Source organism: Ascochyta rabiei, chromosome 1, assembly GCF_004011695.2.
Source record: "Ascochyta rabiei chromosome 1, complete sequence".
NCBI classification, from domain to species: Eukaryota; Fungi; Ascomycota; class Dothideomycetes; order Pleosporales; family Didymellaceae; genus Ascochyta; species Ascochyta rabiei.
The window spans coordinates 2,455,905-2,475,891 of record NC_082405.1 but is presented as its reverse complement, the minus strand read 5'-3'; the positions used below and the strand labels follow the sequence as shown (position 1 = coordinate 2,475,891).

The following is a 19,987-nucleotide window of genomic DNA, read 5'->3' as shown; positions in this document are numbered from 1 at the left end:
CCTCTCCATTGAGAAGTCTCTACACGCTCATGTAGAGATGAAGAACACAACAAGGTCTACGTCGAGCGCAGAGGTATATGGATAGTCATTCGAAGCTGAGCTGTCTTGGGAGCGAACAGTGCCGTACTACTGCAGGCCGTGTTATTTGACATCGTAGATTCCGCACTGTGAGAGGCTAAAGACGAGAATATCCTGAACAGGGGGTTTCGTTGGGTGTGGATTCAGCAAGTGAGACATTGTTGAGTCACTGTGTGGAACCAGTATTTTAGTAACTAGTACTAGCCGCGAGAGGTTCGAGCGCTGTTGGTTCATGGCGCTTTTCTACGAGTGTGATGAATGGTATTTAAGTCGTGGTGTCTGTGTTTGATACCGACCTCTCTGTTAGAACCTGCGGTTACTGAGTTTCCGGTCGCTGCATCTTCCGCTCGATCCAATCTGCTGGTCAGAGACTCGTGCGACACTTTCTTGATATCAGACGAATTTATCAGCGAAATGTCGAAGCAAGAGATGCAGACGGATGGTTCAGAAAAACCATACAGCATCGACCACTACCCCATATTCTCCTACGCTGCCAAGCCCGCCGTCTACTTCCCTGTCCACTACTTCGAGAAGGGCGTGTATACTGACAAGGAGCAGTATCTGAATCTTGATCTGTACGAGGCGACGCTCAACGGACTGAATTTGTCGGACGCGCATCGGGCCTGCGTGGCGGAGAAGAAGAACGCGGTGACTGCTGTTGTCATTGTCTCCGAAGACGTAGGCGCATGGGCGCTCGAGCGCCACAAAGGTAAGCGGCGCAGCCTCTGGGCCCATTTGAACCATCGCTACGAGGCGAATTCGCTGCAGCGCAAGTCCTTGAACGAGCGTCCTAACGGTGGTGTCGAAGCATGGGGCAAGCCCACCACCACACCCTCCCACGAACACATCCCCCGTGAAGTCCGCCGCGAGCAGCGCCTAGCGAAATGCAACCGCATGCGCACGCACCGGCCCATCGACCTGGAGCTCGAGGCAAAGTTTGCCCACCTACGCACTGACGCGCCGAAGCTGAAGTCGCTGCAGCAGAACGAAGCGTGGGCGCACGAGCAGCTGAAACTCAGCAACGAGGCGCGCATACGCGACAAAGCGCTGGGGTTCAAGTACCGTCTGCGCATGTCGTTGAATGCCGAAGTGCCAGAGAGCGCCGGGATGGTAGATGAGCGGAAATCATGTTTTGCTCGCCGTGATGGGGAGCGGAAGTGGAAGGTGGTGCGGTTTGATGATGTTCATATGGCGAAGAAGGTGCGGTGGGCGGATGTGGAGCATCTGCAGGAGCTGGAAGAGGAGTTGGGGCAGCCAGAGTACGGTGATACGTCTTCATAGGTCACGGGGAGTACTTGTCGGCGGCAGGAATGGCTGCTGGTTGTTGTTGGGAGGTAATCGTATCTGAATCTTGGTCGTGACGAACATGCAATGTTGTTGTCCAGAGATACGTGCCAAGCGTACTGTGTTGTGGGACCAAGAAGACGCGCAATGCGCGCCGCAGCTTCCGCAAGTGTGGTCCTCTAGCCAATAAGCGGTCACGGATAAGGGTTCAGTAAGACGACGGCAGACCGATCGTGGTGCCAAGACGGGTGGGCTGGCGCTCTTGCCTGTGTAGCAAGTAGTGTGTGAGTACCAGTGTGTAAGTACCAGCGTGCATGTTGAATGAGCAAGAGCCGGAGGTTGTCGTGGAGAGCCGGGGACTTGAAGAGGTCGTGCACGTGTGGAGCGTGGGTGGAGGATCGTCCAACATCGATCCTGCAGCCGTGGTGCCAACCGATTGCCGCTGGACTGTCCGGCTCCACTGCAAGTCGGTGGCTTGCCAGCCTGGTGGAGTCTGGACCTCGTGCTTTGGCATGTTCATTGATGTCGTTGCAAGAGTGACGTCGTTGGAAACAGCCGTTCTCGACCTCGACCAGGCGTGGGTGTGAGAGGAGAGGCTCCCATCCAAGACTTGCAAGCTGCAGTGGCTGGCAGCAGACATGCAGTCCCCACAAGCCTCGACCGGCTATCGACAGGCGCGAGGACCGCGTTGGAGGTGCTGGAGAGCTCGTGTTCCCCCAGATGGTCCAGGCCGGGTCGTTGAAACGACGCTGCACTGGACAGTGGTCTCGTGTCTCGTGGTGGTGAGCGGTGCCGAGTAGCGCCAAGCCAAGCAGCAACGGGCCTTTTGTTCTTTCGTCATGGCGCCCGTTAGCCGCAAGCCTTGCGCGCCAGGCAAAGAGTCTGCAAGAACGAGGTTGAGGCTAGCAGTGCATGTCACGATGATAACGCTCGTCGCTCGTCGCCCGTCGCCCGTCGCCCGTCACTCGTTACTCGTTACTCGTCGCTCGTCACTCTTTCTCTTTCGTTCTGTGCTGCTCGTGCGCGCTGGAGGCAATTAGTGCTCTGGTGGATCCGCTCGCCGCTCGCCGCTCGCCGCCCGCCGCTCATCTCCTGGCGCCTCTCACTGTTCACTCAGTGCCCTGCTGAAGCAGCTGTCGCTCGTTTCTTCGAGGCTCGATTCGCTCTTGGCCATTGCGTCGCCCACTGCCCCCAGTGCAGCTAGCACTCAACATTTCTCGCTGGCCCCCATGTGCAGCCGCTGCACACACGCTGCACGCCAGACTGCCATTGCCAACCTTTGCACGCCATTGCAGCTGTGCAGACCCTGCCCGTGACCTCTTCGTGCGACCGTAGCCATCCAGCGTCCGCCGTCCAGCGCCGCGTCCAGCGTCCAGCGTCCAGCGTCCAGGAACGCGCTGTCGTGGTAGCCGTGTGGGAGGAACCAGGCACCGGGCCACTTTCTCATTCTTCTCGCTGGACCCTGAATTGCACATCACGCCCGAGGCAGGAGCCACGCGGGACCACGCTGTGCGCCCTCTCACCCTCTTTAAATGCGCCCGTCCCCGCCGACAGCGCCAAGTCCAGGTCGCGACCTCTCCGTCTCCACCCCCGACTGTCTGGCCGCACCACCCCCGGAACATGGCGTCGCGGTGAATGACCGGCTTCAAGGCACCGCAGCGGGAACACCACACTGGAAAGAGGCAAAGAGGAGGAGCGAACAGGCGCATGTGCCATTCCAGCGGCCTGCAACAACACGACGTCAACCCAGCACCTCGGCGCCCACCGACCCCCCAACCGCCATGGCCTTGTCCAACGAGAAAACATGCCCCACTGCTGCCGGGCCGCCCGCAAAGGACATCACGTCAGACAGCATGGTGGAGGGGCAGAACGGCAGGTGGAGGTTGCGCCTGCGCAACCCCTGGGCATGCTCGCCATACACACTGCTCACCACATTACTGGGCCTCGCCGCCCTCTTCCTCATGGTACAGTCATTCCTGACGCGCCAGCTCGACACCAAAGGCTGCGAGATGTCGTACATGCGTCCCATCTTCCACAAGTTTGACGACTTCGATACCGAGCACACCCGCTTTGCCAGCAAATACTCGTTGTACCTCTACCGCGAGGGCGGCATAGACGACGACAGCAGGGTGTGTACAAGCACGCACGGAAACTCACACACATGCTAATGTGCCACAGGTCAAAGGAGTGCCCGTCCTCTTCATCCCCGGAAACGCGGGCAGCTACAAGCAAGTGCGACCACTGGGAGCTGAAGCAGCATACCACTACCACAACGCTCTGAGGCACGACGTGGCCGCCAGCAGAGCAGGAAAGAAGCCGCTGGACTTCTTCACCGTCGACTTCAACGAAGACTTTACAGCATTCCACGGCCAGACACTGCTGGATCAGGCCGAATATCTCAACGACGCCATCACATTCATCCTATCCCTATACCACACTCCAGGGCGCTCGGCTCGCGACTCAAATCTGCCGGACCCCACGTCGGTTGTCATTCTGGGACACTCCATGGGAGGCATGGTAGCTCGGACCATGCTCACAATGCCCAACTACCAGTCCAACTCCATCAACACCATTGTCACGCTTGCAGCACCGCACGCCAGGCCACCCGTGTCTTTTGACGGAGACATTGTCCGGCTCTACAAGGGCGTCAACGACTACTGGCGACACGCCTACTCCCAAAAGTGGGCCATCGACAATCCGCTATGGCACGTCACCCTGATATCCATTGCCGGTGGTGGTCTCGATACGGTGGTATCCTCAGACTATGCCAGTATCGCATCTTTGGTACCCGAGACCCACGGCTTCACCGTCTTCACGTCTTCCATGCCCAATGTCTGGACAGGGATGGATCATTTGGCCATCACATGGTGCGACCAGGAAAGGAAGAGCGTTGTGCGTGCTCTGTACGACGTCATTGACGCATCGCGAGCGACGCAGACGGTGCCCCGCGCCGAACGCATGCGAGGGTTTAAGAAACAGTTCCTCACAGGACTGGAAGACACCGTTGAAAAGACGTTGCCGCACAAGCAAGCGAAAACGCTTCTTACTCTGGAACAGGACAGTGCGGTCATCTCGCAGGGCGAAAAGCTGGTTCTGCGAAGCCTCGGAAAGTCACAACAAAAACCAAAGGCTTATCTGCTACCTGTGCCCCCTCAAGACGAGCACCAGGAGAAGAAATTCACACTCTTGACCAATGAGAAGCTGGATGCCCTGGGCGAGAATGGCAAGCTCGAAGTCTTGTTCTGCAGTGTGTACCCATATCAGACGGGGTTATCAGCGACGCTCTTCTCCATGAATATGGATCTCTCTGGCGACAACTCTGGCGCTACTCGGCTCGCATGCAAGAACGCAGCATCGGACGTCGTTGCTCTCCCAGAGTCCACCCGCGAGTCCACCTTCTCCTTCAGGACCGACCAACGGCCCTTTTCGTATCTGCAGTACGACCTCAAAGACCTGTCAGATCAGCAGTTCGTTGCTGTTGTCGACAAATCCGGCGAACGCAGCACTGGTTGGGTAGTTGCTGAGTTCAGCAATGCGTCCGATTCGGTCTACAGAGTAGACATGGGCTTGCAACGCCTTCTGACGACTGGCCTGAACCTTCGATTGTCGAACCGCCGCCCTTTGGCTATGGACATCAAGGTGCCAGCTTTGCATTCGGCCTTGCTGGCATACAACATACATGTTGGCAAGCAATCATGCGACCGTGGAGAATTGTTTGCACCTCTGCTGCGACAGTACATTACGGACGTGCATGAGAGCAAGTTCTTCGTCAATGTCAAAGACGCCACACTCAACTTGCATGGCGTCTCACCATACATGCCGCCCACCCTCTTTCACAAGCAGACATCAAGTGGTCTGTCTCTGCAGATCTGGTCGGACCCAACCTGCGACAGCACCGTGGAAGTGAATCTGAGAGTCGATGTCCTAGGAAGCTTGGGCAAGTTGTGGATGCGTTACCGAATCGTCTTTGCAGCGTTCCCACTGTTCATCGTCGCATTGGTCATACGCCAGCAGTTCAGAGTCTATGATGAGACAGGCATCTTCATGAGCTTCGCCAACGGCTTCAATGAGTGTCTGCGTACATCTCTGCCCCTCGTCTTGGCAGCGTTGACCTTTCTGTCAGTTGCCCTGGCCGGTGCTCGCAAGGAGACGTTCAAGCACTGGCCGCTCAACGCCGTATCCAGCAACACCACTGCACTTCTGGATGACGCTAACCACGAACTTCTTCTGGGATCGGATGACAACTTTTTCTGGTTTCTTGTACCGCTATTTGGTCTTATGTGCATTGGGATATGCGTCGTTCTTAACTACGTTGCTCTGTTGCTCACCTACATCCTCGCGACAGTGTACGCCTTGGTCAGCTCTGCAGCCCTCAGGAACGAGGAAGGGCAAAGGACTCCGAAGGCATTTGCCGTCACCTCGACTCGACAGCGAACCATCACAACTCTGATCCTGTTGTCGCTTATATCTACTGTCGTGCCATACCACTTTGCCTACATGGTGCTCTGTCTCGTCCAGCTGGCCACCTGTATCCGCGGTTTAAGATTGGCGAAGGAGACACGTCTCGATACGAACTACAACTTCTACAACTATGCCCATTCCATACTGATCTTGATGATCTGGATCCTGCCAATCAACCTGCCGGTTCTCGTAGTCTGGGTACGAAACCTCGCTGTCCATTGGTGGACGCCATTCTCATCGCATCACAACATCTTATCCATCATGCCCTTCATCTTCCTAGTCGAAACCCTCAGCACTGGCCGCATGATTCCCCGCGTCCAGTCTCGATACTCCTTCCTCACCAACATCTTCCTCTTCTCCATTGCCGCATACGCTGCCGTCTATGGGGTTACCTACGCGTATGTGCTTCACCACCTCGCAAATATTCTCTGCGCTTGGCTTGTCGCTATACACTTCGATGCGTCCAACATCACTGCAAAGAGGATTGGCGGCATGTTCGAGACAACGACCTCAAAAACAGACACAAAGAAACGACCCTGACCGACATAGCGCCTATTTAGTTGACTTGCATTCCTTGTTTCACGCATTCTTGCTACTGCGATTACCCCGCGCCCCATCTGCGCACTATTTAGATATTGGCGTTCAACCGGCGTTGTGAATTCTGCTAGCATCTCCAAGCGACCATAGAGCTTTCCTTTCCGGTATCTGGAAGCTTTTGGGCGCTGTTGGACTCACTTTTCGCAATCTTGCATACTGGCGCCTTGTGCATATTGATTACCGGCGCACGCTGCATTGGAGGATCTTAATGGGTCAGACGCGCTTTAGAAGGCTCGACGGGAACGCGGCAGTTGGGTAAGGGCTGAGGCATCAGCTCAGAGCTGTACACCATGTATTATCTAATAAGAGGCCTACACTTCCGCAACATTATACCATCGCCTGTGAGCATCAGAATACACACTTTGTGTACTAAAACAGCTGCAGAGTCGTGTAGACCAAGGTATGCACACAATATCAATAATGCACTCCACGCCTCTCGTCTACAATGCTGTGCAAACTGTCTCATTGTAGGCCCACAATGTTTCTGAGGTGGCGTATGCTGAAAAGCCACTTTCAGAGCTTCCTGCTCTCCTCATAAATACACATTCTCTCCTCTTATTACACTCTTACACTCTTACACTCTTACACTCTTACACTCTTACACTCTTACACTCTTACACTCTTACACTCTTACACTCTTACACTCTTACACTCTTACACTCTTACACTCTTACACTCTTACACTCTTACACTCTTACACTCCTTTACACTGTCTGCTGGTTAGATTACCCACACTCCATCCCACAAACATAGACCTCCCTACCCGCACAAATCCAACCACCAACAGCCAACTCTGTCTGCCGGCCAGACCAGACCTCAACCTCTCACCACACATGAAGTTCCTACGAGAAGAACCCGCAATGCCCTCGCAACCCCCATCCCCAACGGACTGGGCAGCCCACTTCAAAGCCCGCGACGCGGCATACCACACCTGCACAGCGCGAACGGTAACGCGCTATTATCGCTTCGATGGGCGCGTTGTGGTCAAGTATGGGCAGCGGGAGTATTATTGCGTTAATCCAGATGCAGATATAGACACAGACACAGACACAGACACAGACACAGACACAGACACAGACACAGACACAGACACAGACACAGACACAGACACAGACACAGACACAGACACAGACACAGACACAGACACAGACACAGACACAGACCGCACCCCAGCGCCCCCAAGCTCTTCCCTCAACTCTGCACCCGCCAACTCAACCCCTGAAACCAACGACGCAAATCACCCAGATAAACGCTGCTCCTCGGATACCCCCGCCGCCGCCTCGGCAGCCGATGACAAAGCCCACGACCGTGCAAACGACGCTGCTGATGATGATAATGGTGTCGGTGCGAATTCAAACACAGACTCCCTCCTCACCTCCCTCGCTTTATCCGCACACCACGCATTCGACGCATCGATGAACGCCCGCGATCGGAGGAATCGCGGGCGCTGGATTGGTGAGACTCGTCTTGCTGAGCTGAAGGGTGGGCGGGTGCCGGTTGCATCGGGTGGTGTTGGGCATGGGGAGGTGGAGGTGGAAACGCTGAAGTTGTATGATTTAAGCTTGCAATCTAAAGACTGTGAGGATGGTGAGGGGAGGGGAAATGTGGTGGGGTTGAAGGGGAGGAGGGATTCGTTGGCTGGCGGGGATGAGGGCCGTGATGTGTGAAGAGGTGTTGGGTGGATATCAGAGTTGGAGGTTGGGGTCTGGGGGTCTGGAGGGGGCTGCGTGGCCGTGTCTGCCTTTGTCGTGCGGTTTATTCGCCCTATACACAACATTCCACACACAAAAAAGCACAACCCTGTTGCAGTATCACATCACCGTGTGCGCAAAAAATGGGTCTTGCCGCGACTCGAACGCGGGGCCTCTCGCACGTTTACTTAGGTACCCTAAGCGAGAATCATACCACTAGCTGGATGATTGTTAGTTGGAGCTCGAAGGCTGAAGGTTTGATGTTTAAACTTACACCACAAGACCAGGCTTTGTAGCTGTTGATGAAAGTCCTGTCCATTAAATTATATATAATCCGGTAAATTTATAGATGCTGAAGGGGTCTATTCGCAGTGTGCAGGCCACACGGAAAGTGTACATTTTGGGCACTAGCTTGGACTGTGTGCCGAGATCGGTGGTCGAGTCGCACTAGACAACTGGTCTTGGACAACCGTCTGCTTATCCGGAATGACTGTATATCCCACACTACTGCAAGCACGTAGAACGCTCCCAGCCTCGCAAGCCTTAGCTTGTAAAAGACCTGAGATCCTGAAAGTCACTTGCATGATGCTGTTCAGTTTATCAATTAAACTGCAGTGCTCTCCCCCAGCTTCAACAACCACGACTCCCAAACTTGACCCGTTCCGTGAGCCCCCGAGTCCAGCGCATCCTCTCTGATTTGCAACAACAAGGTTTCCTGTTTCCTCATCGCGGAACGAGCAACTGTAGTGTGTGTGCCCAGATGCCCATAGCTTCACGGCGGGCGATCGCCAACAAAGTTCGTCCTGCAAAATTGTAGCAAAATGACTCGACATGGTACTTTGCCTATGCTCTGGTTGGACTATGATGTGTCGCAATCATGATTTGACGCAGTGGCTCTTGCTCCTGGATCATGCTCACCTGCTCGTTCAACCATACCGGATCTCTTTCATGTCCCCGAATATCCTGCTCAAGCGTTCCATTTCTGATTCCACGCTCGGGATTGAGGTCGGTTGAGCGAGCCTGCTATGGTTCGATGGCGGACCAACAAATATCAACGTTGGGTTAGATCACTGCTCGTTACTGTGGTTACTAGCGTGCAGCCCAAAGTTGAGGTATTTTCGTTCAAATCGTACTGGTCACGACAGAGAAACTTGAATCAACCGCCTAGGTCGTTCTTGGCTTCTTCCTCAAAGTTGCGCAACCTTGCGACAGCATCCTCGTGAGTCGTTCAGGGGGGTTCGTGATTCCCCATGACATGGAAGATTCGGCAGCCGATGTTCTGATCGGTGGTTCGGCAGACTCGAGAGGCACCTGTCGCTCCGTTGAGGGGGCGAGGTCAGATGAACGCGAAGACATCTGTATAGCCTAGCAAAAAAAACACCTCCAACAGTACTTTGTTCTGAGGGTGTTTAAAAAACTATCTGATCGCGAGGTACAGGTCGATCCGAAAATGAGACCACTGGCTACTGGCCCGATGATGATCAGCTTCAACAATGTGGACTTCAGTCTCTCGGCTTTCTCGGTACATCGTCTAGTGAGACGAAAAGACTTCGCTACAGCCGTCCAAAACCCAACACCTGTGGCACAAAGCACTGTATCAAAGGTTGCAAACGAGCGAATTGAGGTCCAATTACGTTCATCTGCTGGACATCCAAGACACAAAGGATCAGACGTACCCAAACTCAGAGCAACGATACTGACCATGCCGCAGACGGAGGAAGCGAGAGAGACCAGCAAGAAAACAAAGGCTAGCGCCGTCGCTGTACCTGCCCAATGAGACTGGACAGACAAAATCAGGGGCAAGGAAGGACGCGGAATTTAGGGGTCTGGTCGGACCACAGCCACCCGTTGCTGCCTCCAGCACCGCACGTTCCTGGCCTTATCTGATGCTTCCTACAACCCGTGATGGAGGGGATCCGTCCATATCAAGCTCTCAGTAGTCAGCATACCAACCAACTCATCCTACGTGATCAGTAAATCCACTTCACCCTTACATCTGTTCTGTTGTACTTACAAGGTATGCTAACTTGAAATACATTATATATATATATCTATCTTTTATCCATAGAACAGAATACACTTAGCACTTAGTACCAACATAATACATATCTAACAAGTAATCTTAAGTTGAGAGATGGAATTTTAGTTGATGTAAGTTAGACTAAAAAACAGCACATTCTAGCTACATAACTAAGAAGCGTGCATTAAGGTTTCTATTTATTTATCATCTTTCTTAAAAGTCTAAATTTTAGAGTAAAGAATGGTAGTTTAGTATATTGAAGTGTAGCGAAGTATTTAAACTTTCTATTTTTTTTTGTCTTATTTAAATGTAATTTATACACATCTTAATGAAAATAGAAAAAAACAAAACTAACCACTTATTGCAATAGTTACTAGATTTTTGGTTTCATTTATATCATTTCATTCTAATTCTTTCTCATGTTGTGTTGTTTTAATTTGATTGGTTCTGTTTTGTGCTGGGGACAAGGCTCTCTCTTATCCTGCGAGTTGTCTTCTTTTTACATCTACTTTACATGTACTCTACATGCGCTTTACATGTACTTTACAAGCACGCTACAAGCACTCTACGCGTACTCTACAAGCGCTCTACCGGCCGTCGTGTGCGGCCTTGGGCACCAGACTCTCGCTCTCGCTGACGGGCTCCTGCTTCTTGACTTCCTTCTCCTCGGGCCGGTAGTTCTCCGGTACAAGGCCCAGCTCGCGCCTGTTCTCGGCGACCTTGTCGGCGGAGTGGGGGCCGGACGGTGCCACGCTCTTGCTCTTCGACTCCTTCTTGACGGGCGCCGGGGCGTCGGTGTTGGTCTCGCCAGACAGCGCGGGCTGCGGTGTCGAGTCGGAGGGGGTGGAGACGTCGGCGGCGGCGTCGGCGGTCATGTCGTCGTCGTCGTCTGTGTCGATTTCTGAGCCGTAGATCTCGGGGTACTGGCGGAAGCAGTTCTGCATGTCCCTGTGTGCGTATCAGTCGTGCCGTTGCCCGTGTCCCCTACTTCCTCCAGCAACGTACTTGAACTTGTCGATGCAGTCCATGCCCTTGGGCTCCTCCTTGCTGTAGACGAAGCAGCTAAAGGCCGCCTTGAACTCGTCTCCACACGGCCCGGTCGCCATGCCGCCCAGACACGGGCAATCCCAGTTGATCTCGCCCGTCTCGGGGTTGAAGGCGCCCTGCTGGTCGGCCTCGGCCTCCAGGCCCTCGATGCCGCCCTCCTGCGGCTCAGCGCTGCTGGGCTGTGCGCGGGCAGCCTCTTCGGCGGCCGAGGCTTCCTTCTGGCGCTGGGCCTCGAGCTGCTGCTGGACGGCCTTGCGCTGGGCGCGCTCGGCTGCGATCGACTCGATGGTGGGGAGCGTCTCCGACTCTACTTCGGTGGCGGGGAGGGCGGGCGCCCGTTCTGTCTCTCTTCAGCATGCATGCATCTGCAGCGTGGTGGGCGCTGCCGTACGTCTTGGCTCCTCGGCGAATACATCGGTGGTGTTGTAGTAGTAGACGATGGTGCCGGCAAGACCCAGCCGCGCCACCAAGCTCTTCCAGCTCCGGCTCTTCTGCGCCGGGGGCGCTGTGCTGATGAATCGACGGGCAGGCGGCGCGGCGCGCGGGAGGGTGCGCAGCGCGCTGGAGCGGGCAATCAATCCGGGTGCGCTTCGAAACATGGTGACGGGGTAGGAAATGACCGAAGAAAGAGGAAGAGGAAGGACGTCGCGTAGCTACGTGCTGCTGTCGTCACTGATGCAAAAGTTACGGCGTTCTCGGACCTGCATTTCTAAGCTCGCGTCCGTGCACCATGATGAAGAGCGACAGGGCGGGTGGTCTGGTCTTGCGCCGAATGGGTCTAGTTTGGTCGAGCAGGCGTTCAAGCAGGTCATGCATTTGGTACACACTCAGCCTTCTACTATTCGATACACGTCAACAACAATGCAGCGTAGTCCTAGGAAACCCGGGTCGTCAAGTCTGCGCCCGTCGTAGTCAAAGCTCCCGTCACGCCATTAACACCAAAACATAGCTTCACGTTTTTATATCTCCAGCTTTCCGTAGCCTTCTCCGCCCTCTGCTACTGGCTGCACGCCTGCATCCACGCTGTCCCGCTTGACGCCCATGCTGTCCTCGCCCTTGCCCACACCAAACATGCGGATCGCGTCGGTGAGCGCCGTCATGGCGTCCTCGTTGCTCATCGACCCCGGCAGGCCCTGGCCCTGCACGCCTGAGCTGATCTTCTTGGTCGCCTCCTCGAGCGCGCGCACGCGGCGCTGGAAGTTCAGACGGTCCATGAACAGCTGCTGGCGGCGGCGCTGCAGGTCGCGGCGCTCGGCAGAGAGGAGCTTCTCAAAGTCGGAGAAGTGCGCGAGCTTGAGCTGCAGCTTCTGCAGTTGCAGGTTGACCGAGCCCGAGACGAGGCGGGTGATGTGGCGTTCTTCGTGAGAGGCGAGCGCAGACGAACGAGCTGCAGAGAGGGCAAAGGGTAGTGTGACGAGAGGGTTGCTGTCTGGCGAGGCGTCCCTGTTGGTTACTGTGAGGTCCTGGGTGGTGTCGACCTCCATGGCGTCGTCGCCTTCAGGCTTGACGTCGGAGGCACCTGTCGCAGGGGTCGCGGCCTTGTCACCTTCCTTCTCCTTGCCCTTGTCCGAGGGCGCTGTCGGCGCCTTGTTGATCTTGTCCTGCAGGATGCGCTTCATCTCGCTCACGCTGCGACCCGAGGCAACGGCGGCTTCTGTGACGTTCGCTGGAGCCAAACCGGCGAGAAAGCTGACCACGCTCAGGATGGGGTTGTCTGCGTGGTGCAGGGGCGCGCGGCCTTCGCTGAGATAGTCCAGGTCGCGGAGGAACTTGGCTGAAGGGGTGGCGGCGTCGCCCTGGGGCAGATCGGCCTCGATGTACTTGTCCTCGATCTCGAGCTGCAGAAACTTCATCACGCACTGCTCGCGCGTCTTGGTGGCCACGTGGTCGGCCACCCTGTTCCAGTCTTCGTCGAACTCCTCCAGGCCTTCGAGAAGCAGAAGCGTCTCCTCCTCTGTCCACTTCTCCTCCGACTCGGGGACAGACGAGGACTCTGGGTTGCAGATTTTGGTGAAGTCGGCCGAGGATGTGCCGGAGGGGAAGTTGCCTTCGACGAAACACCTGGGGCATAGGTCGCGCTTCAGACCACCCACGCTCTTGGTTTGGCCAGGCTGCTCGGACGGTTTTGTCTCGTGGAAGTGGACGCGGGTGCACTCGACACCGCAGCTGAAGCAGTTGATGACCTTGAGGGGCTCCTTGGCAGCCGCTTCGAGCTCCTTGACGTCGGCAGAGGCACCATTCGCAGCGGCTTCGCCGTTGGCAACCTTTTCCCTCGGCTCAACGGACGCCTCCTTGCCGTTGGCCTCGTAGATGTTGCGTCCGGCCAGGGACTTGGTGTCCGACTTTGCCGTGGGCTGTGCGCTCGCAGCACGGTCCGTGGCCGCGCTCTGCTTTCCGTCGGTGAGCTTTGCGCCGGGGCCTGGCTGGAAGGGCTGCAGTCCGCGGGGTGTGTCGACGGTGACGCGGAAGTGGCCGGTGAAGGGGGGGCCAATGTTGGACGGGCGCTCCTGGGGGTCGACCTGGAAGGGGTTAGTTGGATGTGTAGGGGTTTGGGGTTTGGGGTTGGGGGTGCAGGATTGCACGGTGGGTACCTGGTAGTTGATGAGCCCCCACTGCTCGAGGAAGGCGTGGACGCGCATGATGGCGCAGACGTCTCCGGCCAGGTTGCGCCTGCAGGCGGTGACGGTCAGGTACTCGGAGGGGTTCAGGCGGTACGTGTTGATCATGAAGTCGCGGTAGTCGCGGTAGACGGCGGGCGTCTTGCTGCGATTGCGGCCGTTGAAGAACTCGGGCAGGGCCTTGCGCTCGCGGTAGTCGATGTAGCGCATGTCGAACCAGGTGGCGTAGCTGGGGATGATGGTGGCGTACGTCTGGGCGACAAAGTGCGAGCGCGCGGCGGCCTGCAGGTCGGCCTTTGCGGCGGCCTCGGGGTCTGCGGCGTCAGCTTCGGCGTCAGCGTCCGCCTCAGCTCCAGCCGCGTCGGGGTCCTTTTCCTTCTTGGCGTCGTCGAGGCCGCCCATGTCCTCGTCGTCGTGGCCGTCGGCATCCTCGGCGTCAGGTCGCGGGCCGTCGGGGGCATCGAGGGGGTTGTCGGAGGCGGGGGCGGGCGTGGCGGCCGAGGGCTCGCGCGACGACTCCTTGGCAGGCGGTTCGTCGAGCATGGCGGTGTCTGCGTCGGGGGTCAGTACGAGGCGCGGCGGGGTGGAGAGGTCCGAGTCGGCGGGGGGGCTGCTGTCGTCGGCGGGGGGATCGTCCAAGCCACGGTGCTCGTGCAGGTCGAAGCCGTCGAGGGGATGCAGCGTGCGCATGGCGCCGACGGGGTGAACGGGGTGGACGGGGTGAACGGGGTGGACGGGGTGAACGGGGTGGACGGGGTGAACGGGGTGGACGGGGTGGACGGGGTGGACGGGGTGGACGGGGTGGGCGCAGGCTGTGTGGACGGTCGACTGTGGACGGTCGACTGTGGAAGGTCGACTGTGGCCTGTGGACGGCGACGTACCTTGGTCAAGCGCATTGGCCTGTGCAGCGCCCTCTGCAGCGAGGGACGGGTCCTGCGCGGTTGCGCTGGCAGCCGCGTCGTCGGACATGGCGATGGGCGGTGGGCGGTGGGCGGTGGGCGGTCGTGGGCAGTCGTGGGCAGTCGTGGGCAGGCTCGCGGCGTGTGCAGTGTCAGGGCGGCAGGACGGGCAGTCGCGCGGGTCGACAGTGCACAATGGGGGTCGCGCAGCCTAGACAAGCTCGGTGCGCAGCGTCGTGGTGCTGTGCAGCGGCAAACGAGGGTGCAGGCGTGGGCGCGTTGGGGCTGCGATGCGATTCGCGATGGGACGTCGTCGCGTCTGAACTTCCGTGTTCGCGATGCGCCCAGCGCCCAGCGCCCAGCGCCCAGCGCCCAGCGTCCAGCGTCTGCAGCTCGCGACGCAGCCCTCACGTGACTGCAAGCTCGCCAGTGCTCATCCCTGCCAGCGCTCGCGGCTTAATCAGTGCCGGGCTGGCTAGGCCGAGGTCACCGCGCTGCGCAGCTCTCGAGTCTCCTGCCCGCCCCACCTGCGCTCGAGTCCACGCATTGCCCCCAGGAATTGCGACGACTGCCCCCAGGAATTGCGACGACTGCCCCCAGGAAACGCGACGACTGCCCCCAGGAATTGCGACGACTGCCCACAGGAAACGCGACGACTGCCCCCCGCCATGTTCGCCGCCGCCCGCCCCTCGGTGCTCCGCTCAGCTCGCGCCCAGCTCCGCCAGTCCCAGACGCAGTCGCAGTCGCACGCCGCATGGGCACGACTGGCCTCGACGCTCGCCGTCCTCGAGGCCAAAGAGGGCAAGCTCAACATCGCCTCGCTCGCCGCCATCACCGCCGGCACCAAGCTCGGTGGCTCCGTCACAGCCTTTGTCGCCGGAAGTGCGGGCAAGGCCCTTGCTGAGCAGGCGGGCAAGGCTCAGGGCATCGAGAAGGTCATCTACGTCGACAACGCCGCATACGACAGGGTCAGGCTGCCACCCCCAGCGACCGAGTGCGAGGGCTGACAATGCTGCAGGGGCTCGCCGAGAACTGGGCGCCGCTGCTGGTCGACAACATCAAGAAGGGCGGCTACACCCACGTCCTGACCGGCCACTCTGCCTTTGGCAAGAACCTGATGCCGCGCGTTGCCGCCCTGCTCGATGTCCAGCAGATCTCCGACATCACAGCCATCGAGAGCGAGGACAGTGAGTGCAGGCAGGCCACCATCCAGCACGCAAAGCTGACGCACCCACAGCATTCGTTCGCCCCATCTACGCCGGCAACGCCATCATGACCGTCCAGTCGAGCGACACCACCAAGATCATCACCGTCCGCGGCACCGCCTTCCCCGCCCCCGATCCCGAGGGAGGCTCGGCCGCAGTAGAGGAAGGCACAGACCCCAAGGCCGAGTGCCCGACAGAATGGGTGTCGGAGGATCTCGCCAAGTCGGACCGTCCCGACCTCGGCTCAGCAACCAAGGTCGTCTCTGGAGGCCGTGGGCTGAAGTCCAAGGAGGAGTTCGACAAGCTCATGCCCCCGCTGGCGGACGCGCTGGGTGCTGCCATCGGTGCTTCGCGCGCCGCTGTCGACAGTGGCTTCGCCGACAACAGCTTGCAGGTCGGACAGACGGGAAAGAACGTGGCACCGCAGCTGTACCTTTGCGCCGGCATTTCTGGCGCCATCCAGCACCTGGCTGGCATGAAGGACAGCAAGGTTATTGCCGCCATCAACAAGGACCCTGACGCGCCCATCTTCCAAGTTGCCGACGTGGGTCTCGTAGGCGACCTGTTCGACAAGGTCCCAGAACTGACCGAAAAGCTGAAGCAGTAGCCATGACGTCGTTTGTTGCTACCTAGACTTTGTATATATCCAAATGTAACACTCTGAATCTGCACTCAGCTACACAAACGGCCCTGGTTTGGTTTCTCCTTGAAATGTCGATACCTTGTGACGCGTCATGCTAGTGGCGCACGCTACGCTCCTCACCTCGACTCTTGACAACGCCCCCGCCGTGATCAGGACGTTCAACGCACATCTCTATCACAACACGTTCTTGTCCTGACATGTCTCGCTTGTGTGCTTCTTTCTAGTCCTTCTATCCCAACCTACCGATTATGACTGTGGCTGCGACAGTTCCGCCTCGTGCCGACTGCTAGCATCCCTAGACTTCCTCTTGCAGCCGTCAATTTGCGGAGGTTAACAAAGCCTTGACGTCCCCATCTTCCCCTTGATGCGCATCTCATAGCATTCCAGCCCGTTTTCTTACTTTGCCTCACAAGACCGGAGCGGTCGTTCTGGACATCTCATACTTGGATACCCCACACGCCCAGGTCGTGTATCAGCATCATGTCGTGTGCAAAACACCAACACCTGCCATGACCGCGATACCGACTGATGACGTTGAGGTGCAGAAACCGCAGACTTCCCCAAGTAATGACCCCACTGCGCCACAGCACCAGCAAGCACTGCAGATCCACCAACCTTCGCAGGAAACCACTCACAAACCGCAACATGAGAACCAACAGCCAAAACGCTGGAGAATCTGGCACAAGTGGGCTGATGGCTCAGAGACGAGTTGGTGGTTTGCTTCTACCGGCATCCCCCTCCTTGCTGCAACACTCGGCCCCTTGGCAAACGTCTCGTCAATCGCTGCCCTAGTCACTAGCTGGCGACAGAACAACTACTTGGATGGCCAGTTCGTCTCCGATCTCTTCGGCGTGCCCTACGCAGACCCGAGGTGGTGCTATTGGCTCAACGTCGTCTCGTTGATCTGCGGCTTTCTCGGCAACGTCTTCCTGCTCTGCAACTTCACGCAGAAGATCCGCTATATCGTCGCGCTACCTGCCACGATTCTCTTCTGGTACATCAGCTCCGGACTTCTGACGGCCATCACGGCTAGTATGGAGATCTATGCTCCGCCGAACAGGCCCTACGAGATCTACACACAGGGATATTGGTATGCGGTCGCTGCCGCTGTCTTTTACTTTGTCTGTTCGGTGCTGCTGATGGTCAACATGCTCGGCTACTACCTAGGACACTACCCGGACCATTTCGCTCTGAGCGACAGTCAGCGCACACTTATCCTACAAACAATGTTCTTCTTCGTCTGGATCGCCGGAGGTGCAGCCATGTACTCCAAGATCCAGACTGATGCTGGAGACGATCAGTGGACATTTCCAAACTCACTCTACTTGTAAGACCTCCGCGTCGCTGATGCACGCTGTGGCTAACTCTCTGCAGCTGCTATGTGACGATTCTGACTGTTGGTGAGTTTGACATCAATCATCGTCAAAAGGTGGCAATGCTGATTTATCAGGTTTTGGAGATTTAGTCGCCACCACCGATCTGGGCAGAGGACTTCTCTTCCCCTACGCTGTGGGAGGCATCATAACGCTGGGTTTGATAGTCGCCTCGCTGTATCGCGCTGCGCGAGAATTGGGTGAAAACCATATTGTCCAAAAAGACATCAGACGCAGACGCGAGCATGCACTTGAACTGACAGTGGCCAACTCCTATGAATACAGGGACCGCGAGCGCCAGCTCGTACGCAAGGGCACACTTGGCAGGCTGAAGATTAGTGGCCCTTCCGCTCCAAGACCCTACCGTACGCCAATGGGGACCAACGGGCAGCCTAACCCTTCCTTCCCGCTCAAGCTAGGGGTGCCGCTCGTGATGAACCAAAAGCCGCGTCTGTTGCTGCTCAAGGAAGAGAAAGACCGCTTCGATGCAATGCGCAGGATCCAAGCTGATAGTAAGAGGTTCAAGAAGTGGATGAATCTGATTTGGTCGGTCACTACCTTCCTGATCCTCTGGTGTGTTGGTGCGGTCGTCTTCTGGCAGACAGAGCAAGAGACTCAAGGCATGACCTACTTCCAAGCCTTGTACTTCTGGTATGTTTAATGAGTCTTAAATGCAGGCATATTCGACAGCATGTACTGACAGCTCCCAGCTACATCTCGCTGCTAACAATAGGCTACGGAGATCTGTCACCAAAATCCAATCCAGGTCGCTGCTTCTTTGTCATCTGGAGTCTAATTTCTGTACCTACGATGACTATCCTGGTCTCTGACTTGAGCGACACGGTGGTTGCAAAGTTTAAAAAGTGGAGCAGCACAGTCGCAGACTTCACGCTGCTACCCAAGCGAGGCATCTGGCAGCCTTTCGTGGCCAAGAATCCGTGGCTGCAACAGCGCATCGAGGACCGCAAAGCAAGACGCCGCATCAGAGAAGGCTTCGCCACGGCCGACCCCGACTCCGGAAGCGCAAACAACGATGATGACGATGATGACGACGCTGCAGCAGCCGCCGACACACAGCAAGCCACAGCCCCCACGCTGCCAAACCTGGCCGCCGAAGCAGAAAACGACCTTACACAAGCACCTTCTCAAGCCTCTCTCTCCCGCCGCATCGCCCTCAGCATCAAGAAAGTATCCTTTGATCTCCGTCTCGCGACACCAAAACGCTACACCTATGAAGAATGGGTCGAATTCACTCGCTTGATCAGATACACGACACCGCGCCGCCTTAATCGGGCGCTTGGAACGACCATGACTGCAGAGACCGAGGACGACGAAGGGCTGGTTAACTGGGATTGGCTCGGCGAACACAGCCCCATGGTTTCCGGCGTTAGCGAAAGCGAGTGGCTGCTCGAGCGGCTCGTCGAGAGCTTGATCCGGTTGGAGAAGCGGCGGGAGGTTGCCTGCGATCACGGGGACATCAAGAAGATCCGTGACATGGAGGTCCGGCCGCAGGTGCGAGCTCATGATGCAGATGATGCGTTTTCGAGCTGAAAACGGCCAGCAGATCAGCAGTGCTTTCGTCCGTCGGCCTGCGAGACTGCAGTGCGTCTGAAAGCGCAACTCCACACCACCATCATCGCCACACCTCAGCACCAGACCAGCGCAACCTCTACAACAAGACTGCAAGTCTGTAATACAAATAATGCAATCTACCTTTTGATTTAACTACTGCAAGCATTTAACTTAGTTGCAGCCTACTAGCAGATTAGCAGTACTTTTACTAGTTACTCTGTAAGTGCTTATATAGCGACTAAGGTGCATTATAGAATATAATTCTATACTTTTGTTATTAATATACTTTAGTACTAGGCTAGCGTAACCTCTAGAATAACACTGTAAGTCTGTAATGTAGATAACACATTCCAGGTTAAAGATTGACTACTACAAGCATTTCACTTAGTTGCGGCTTACTAGCAGATCAGTAGTACTTTTGCTAGTTGCCCTGCGAGTACATCACACCTCAGCTCCAAGCCAGCGCAGCCTCCAAGATGAGGCAGCGGGGCAAAGAACC

The 19,987-nt window shown here is 56.7% G+C and overlaps 7 protein-coding genes across 9 annotated transcripts, besides 14 other annotated features; 5 read left to right on the top strand and 2 right to left on the bottom strand.

The window, feature by feature from the left end:
* Nucleotides 1–492: 492 nt before the first annotated feature.
* EKO05_0000729 (uncharacterized protein) lies at nt 493–1,359 on the top strand (the record flags this gene model as incomplete). Of its 2 annotated transcripts, XM_059635486.1 has the most annotated exons (2): nt 493–787; nt 887–1,359. In XM_059635486.1, 2 exons carry the CDS (start codon nt 493–495, stop codon nt 1,357–1,359), a joined length of 768 nt encoding a protein of 255 aa, XP_059491469.1. The 2 variants fall into 2 exon arrangements, with proteins under 2 accessions (XP_059491469.1, XP_038803273.1); XM_038944780.1 differs by having other exon boundaries at nt 493–1,359.
* Nucleotides 1,360–2,289: 930 nt separating this feature from the next.
* Nucleotides 2,290–2,357: a tandem repeat.
* Nucleotides 2,358–2,415: 58 nt separating this feature from the next.
* Nucleotides 2,416–2,449: a tandem repeat.
* Nucleotides 2,450–2,700: 251 nt separating this feature from the next.
* Nucleotides 2,701–2,752: a tandem repeat.
* Nucleotides 2,753–2,894: 142 nt separating this feature from the next.
* On the top strand, nt 2,895–6,363 carry EKO05_0000728 (GPI inositol deacylase; the record flags this gene model as incomplete). The annotated part of the gene is made up of 2 exons (XM_038936583.1): nt 2,895–3,491; nt 3,541–6,363. The coding sequence occupies 2 exons, from the start codon at nt 2,895–2,897 to the stop codon at nt 6,361–6,363; spliced, it is 3,420 nt and encodes a 1,139-aa protein (XP_038803272.1).
* Nucleotides 6,364–6,978: 615 nt separating this feature from the next.
* Nucleotides 6,979–7,122: a tandem repeat.
* Nucleotides 7,123–7,253: 131 nt separating this feature from the next.
* On the top strand, nt 7,254–8,087 carry EKO05_0000727 (uncharacterized protein; the record flags this gene model as incomplete). Its single annotated transcript, XM_038944779.1, has 1 exon — nt 7,254–8,087. The coding sequence occupies one exon, from the start codon at nt 7,254–7,256 to the stop codon at nt 8,085–8,087; it is 834 nt and encodes a 277-aa protein (XP_038803271.1).
* Nucleotides 7,454–7,583: a tandem repeat.
* A 2,631-nt stretch (nt 8,088–10,718) lies between the features above and the next one.
* Nucleotides 10,719–11,777, bottom strand: EKO05_0000726 (Oxidoreductase; the record flags this gene model as incomplete). Its single annotated transcript, XM_038936574.1, has 3 exons — nt 10,719–11,079; nt 11,137–11,518; nt 11,570–11,777. 3 exons carry the CDS (start codon nt 11,775–11,777, stop codon nt 10,719–10,721), a joined length of 951 nt encoding a protein of 316 aa, XP_038803270.1.
* Nucleotides 10,982–11,028: a tandem repeat.
* A 360-nt stretch (nt 11,778–12,137) lies between the features above and the next one.
* EKO05_0000725 (SWI/SNF and RSC complex subunit Ssr2) lies at nt 12,138–14,765 on the bottom strand (the record flags this gene model as incomplete). 2 transcript variants are annotated; one of them, XM_059635485.1, is made up of 3 exons in its annotated part: nt 12,138–13,697; nt 13,770–14,347; nt 14,678–14,765. In XM_059635485.1, the coding sequence occupies 3 exons, from the start codon at nt 14,763–14,765 to the stop codon at nt 12,138–12,140; spliced, it is 2,226 nt and encodes a 741-aa protein (XP_059491468.1). The 2 variants fall into 2 exon arrangements, with proteins under 2 accessions (XP_059491468.1, XP_059491467.1); XM_059635484.1 differs by having other exon boundaries at nt 12,138–14,347.
* Nucleotides 12,716–12,747: a tandem repeat.
* Nucleotides 14,180–14,234: a tandem repeat.
* Nucleotides 14,493–14,601: a tandem repeat.
* Nucleotides 14,612–14,667: a tandem repeat.
* Nucleotides 14,766–14,799: a tandem repeat.
* Nucleotides 14,800–15,035: 236 nt separating this feature from the next.
* Nucleotides 15,036–15,080: a tandem repeat.
* A 283-nt stretch (nt 15,081–15,363) lies between these two features.
* EKO05_0000724 (Electron transfer flavoprotein alpha-subunit) lies at nt 15,364–16,507 on the top strand (the record flags this gene model as incomplete). The annotated part of the gene is made up of 3 exons (XM_038936499.1): nt 15,364–15,663; nt 15,714–15,882; nt 15,933–16,507. The coding sequence occupies 3 exons, from the start codon at nt 15,364–15,366 to the stop codon at nt 16,505–16,507; spliced, it is 1,044 nt and encodes a 347-aa protein (XP_038803268.1).
* Nucleotides 15,374–15,417: a tandem repeat.
* Nucleotides 15,418–15,450: a tandem repeat.
* A 545-nt stretch (nt 16,508–17,052) lies between the features above and the next one.
* Nucleotides 17,053–19,467, top strand: EKO05_0000723 (Potassium channel; the record flags this gene model as incomplete). The annotated part of the gene is made up of 4 exons (XM_038936878.1): nt 17,053–17,870; nt 17,918–17,943; nt 17,994–18,567; nt 18,627–19,467. 4 exons carry the CDS (start codon nt 17,053–17,055, stop codon nt 19,465–19,467), a joined length of 2,259 nt encoding a protein of 752 aa, XP_038803267.1.
* Nucleotides 19,468–19,987: the final 520 nt, after the last annotated feature.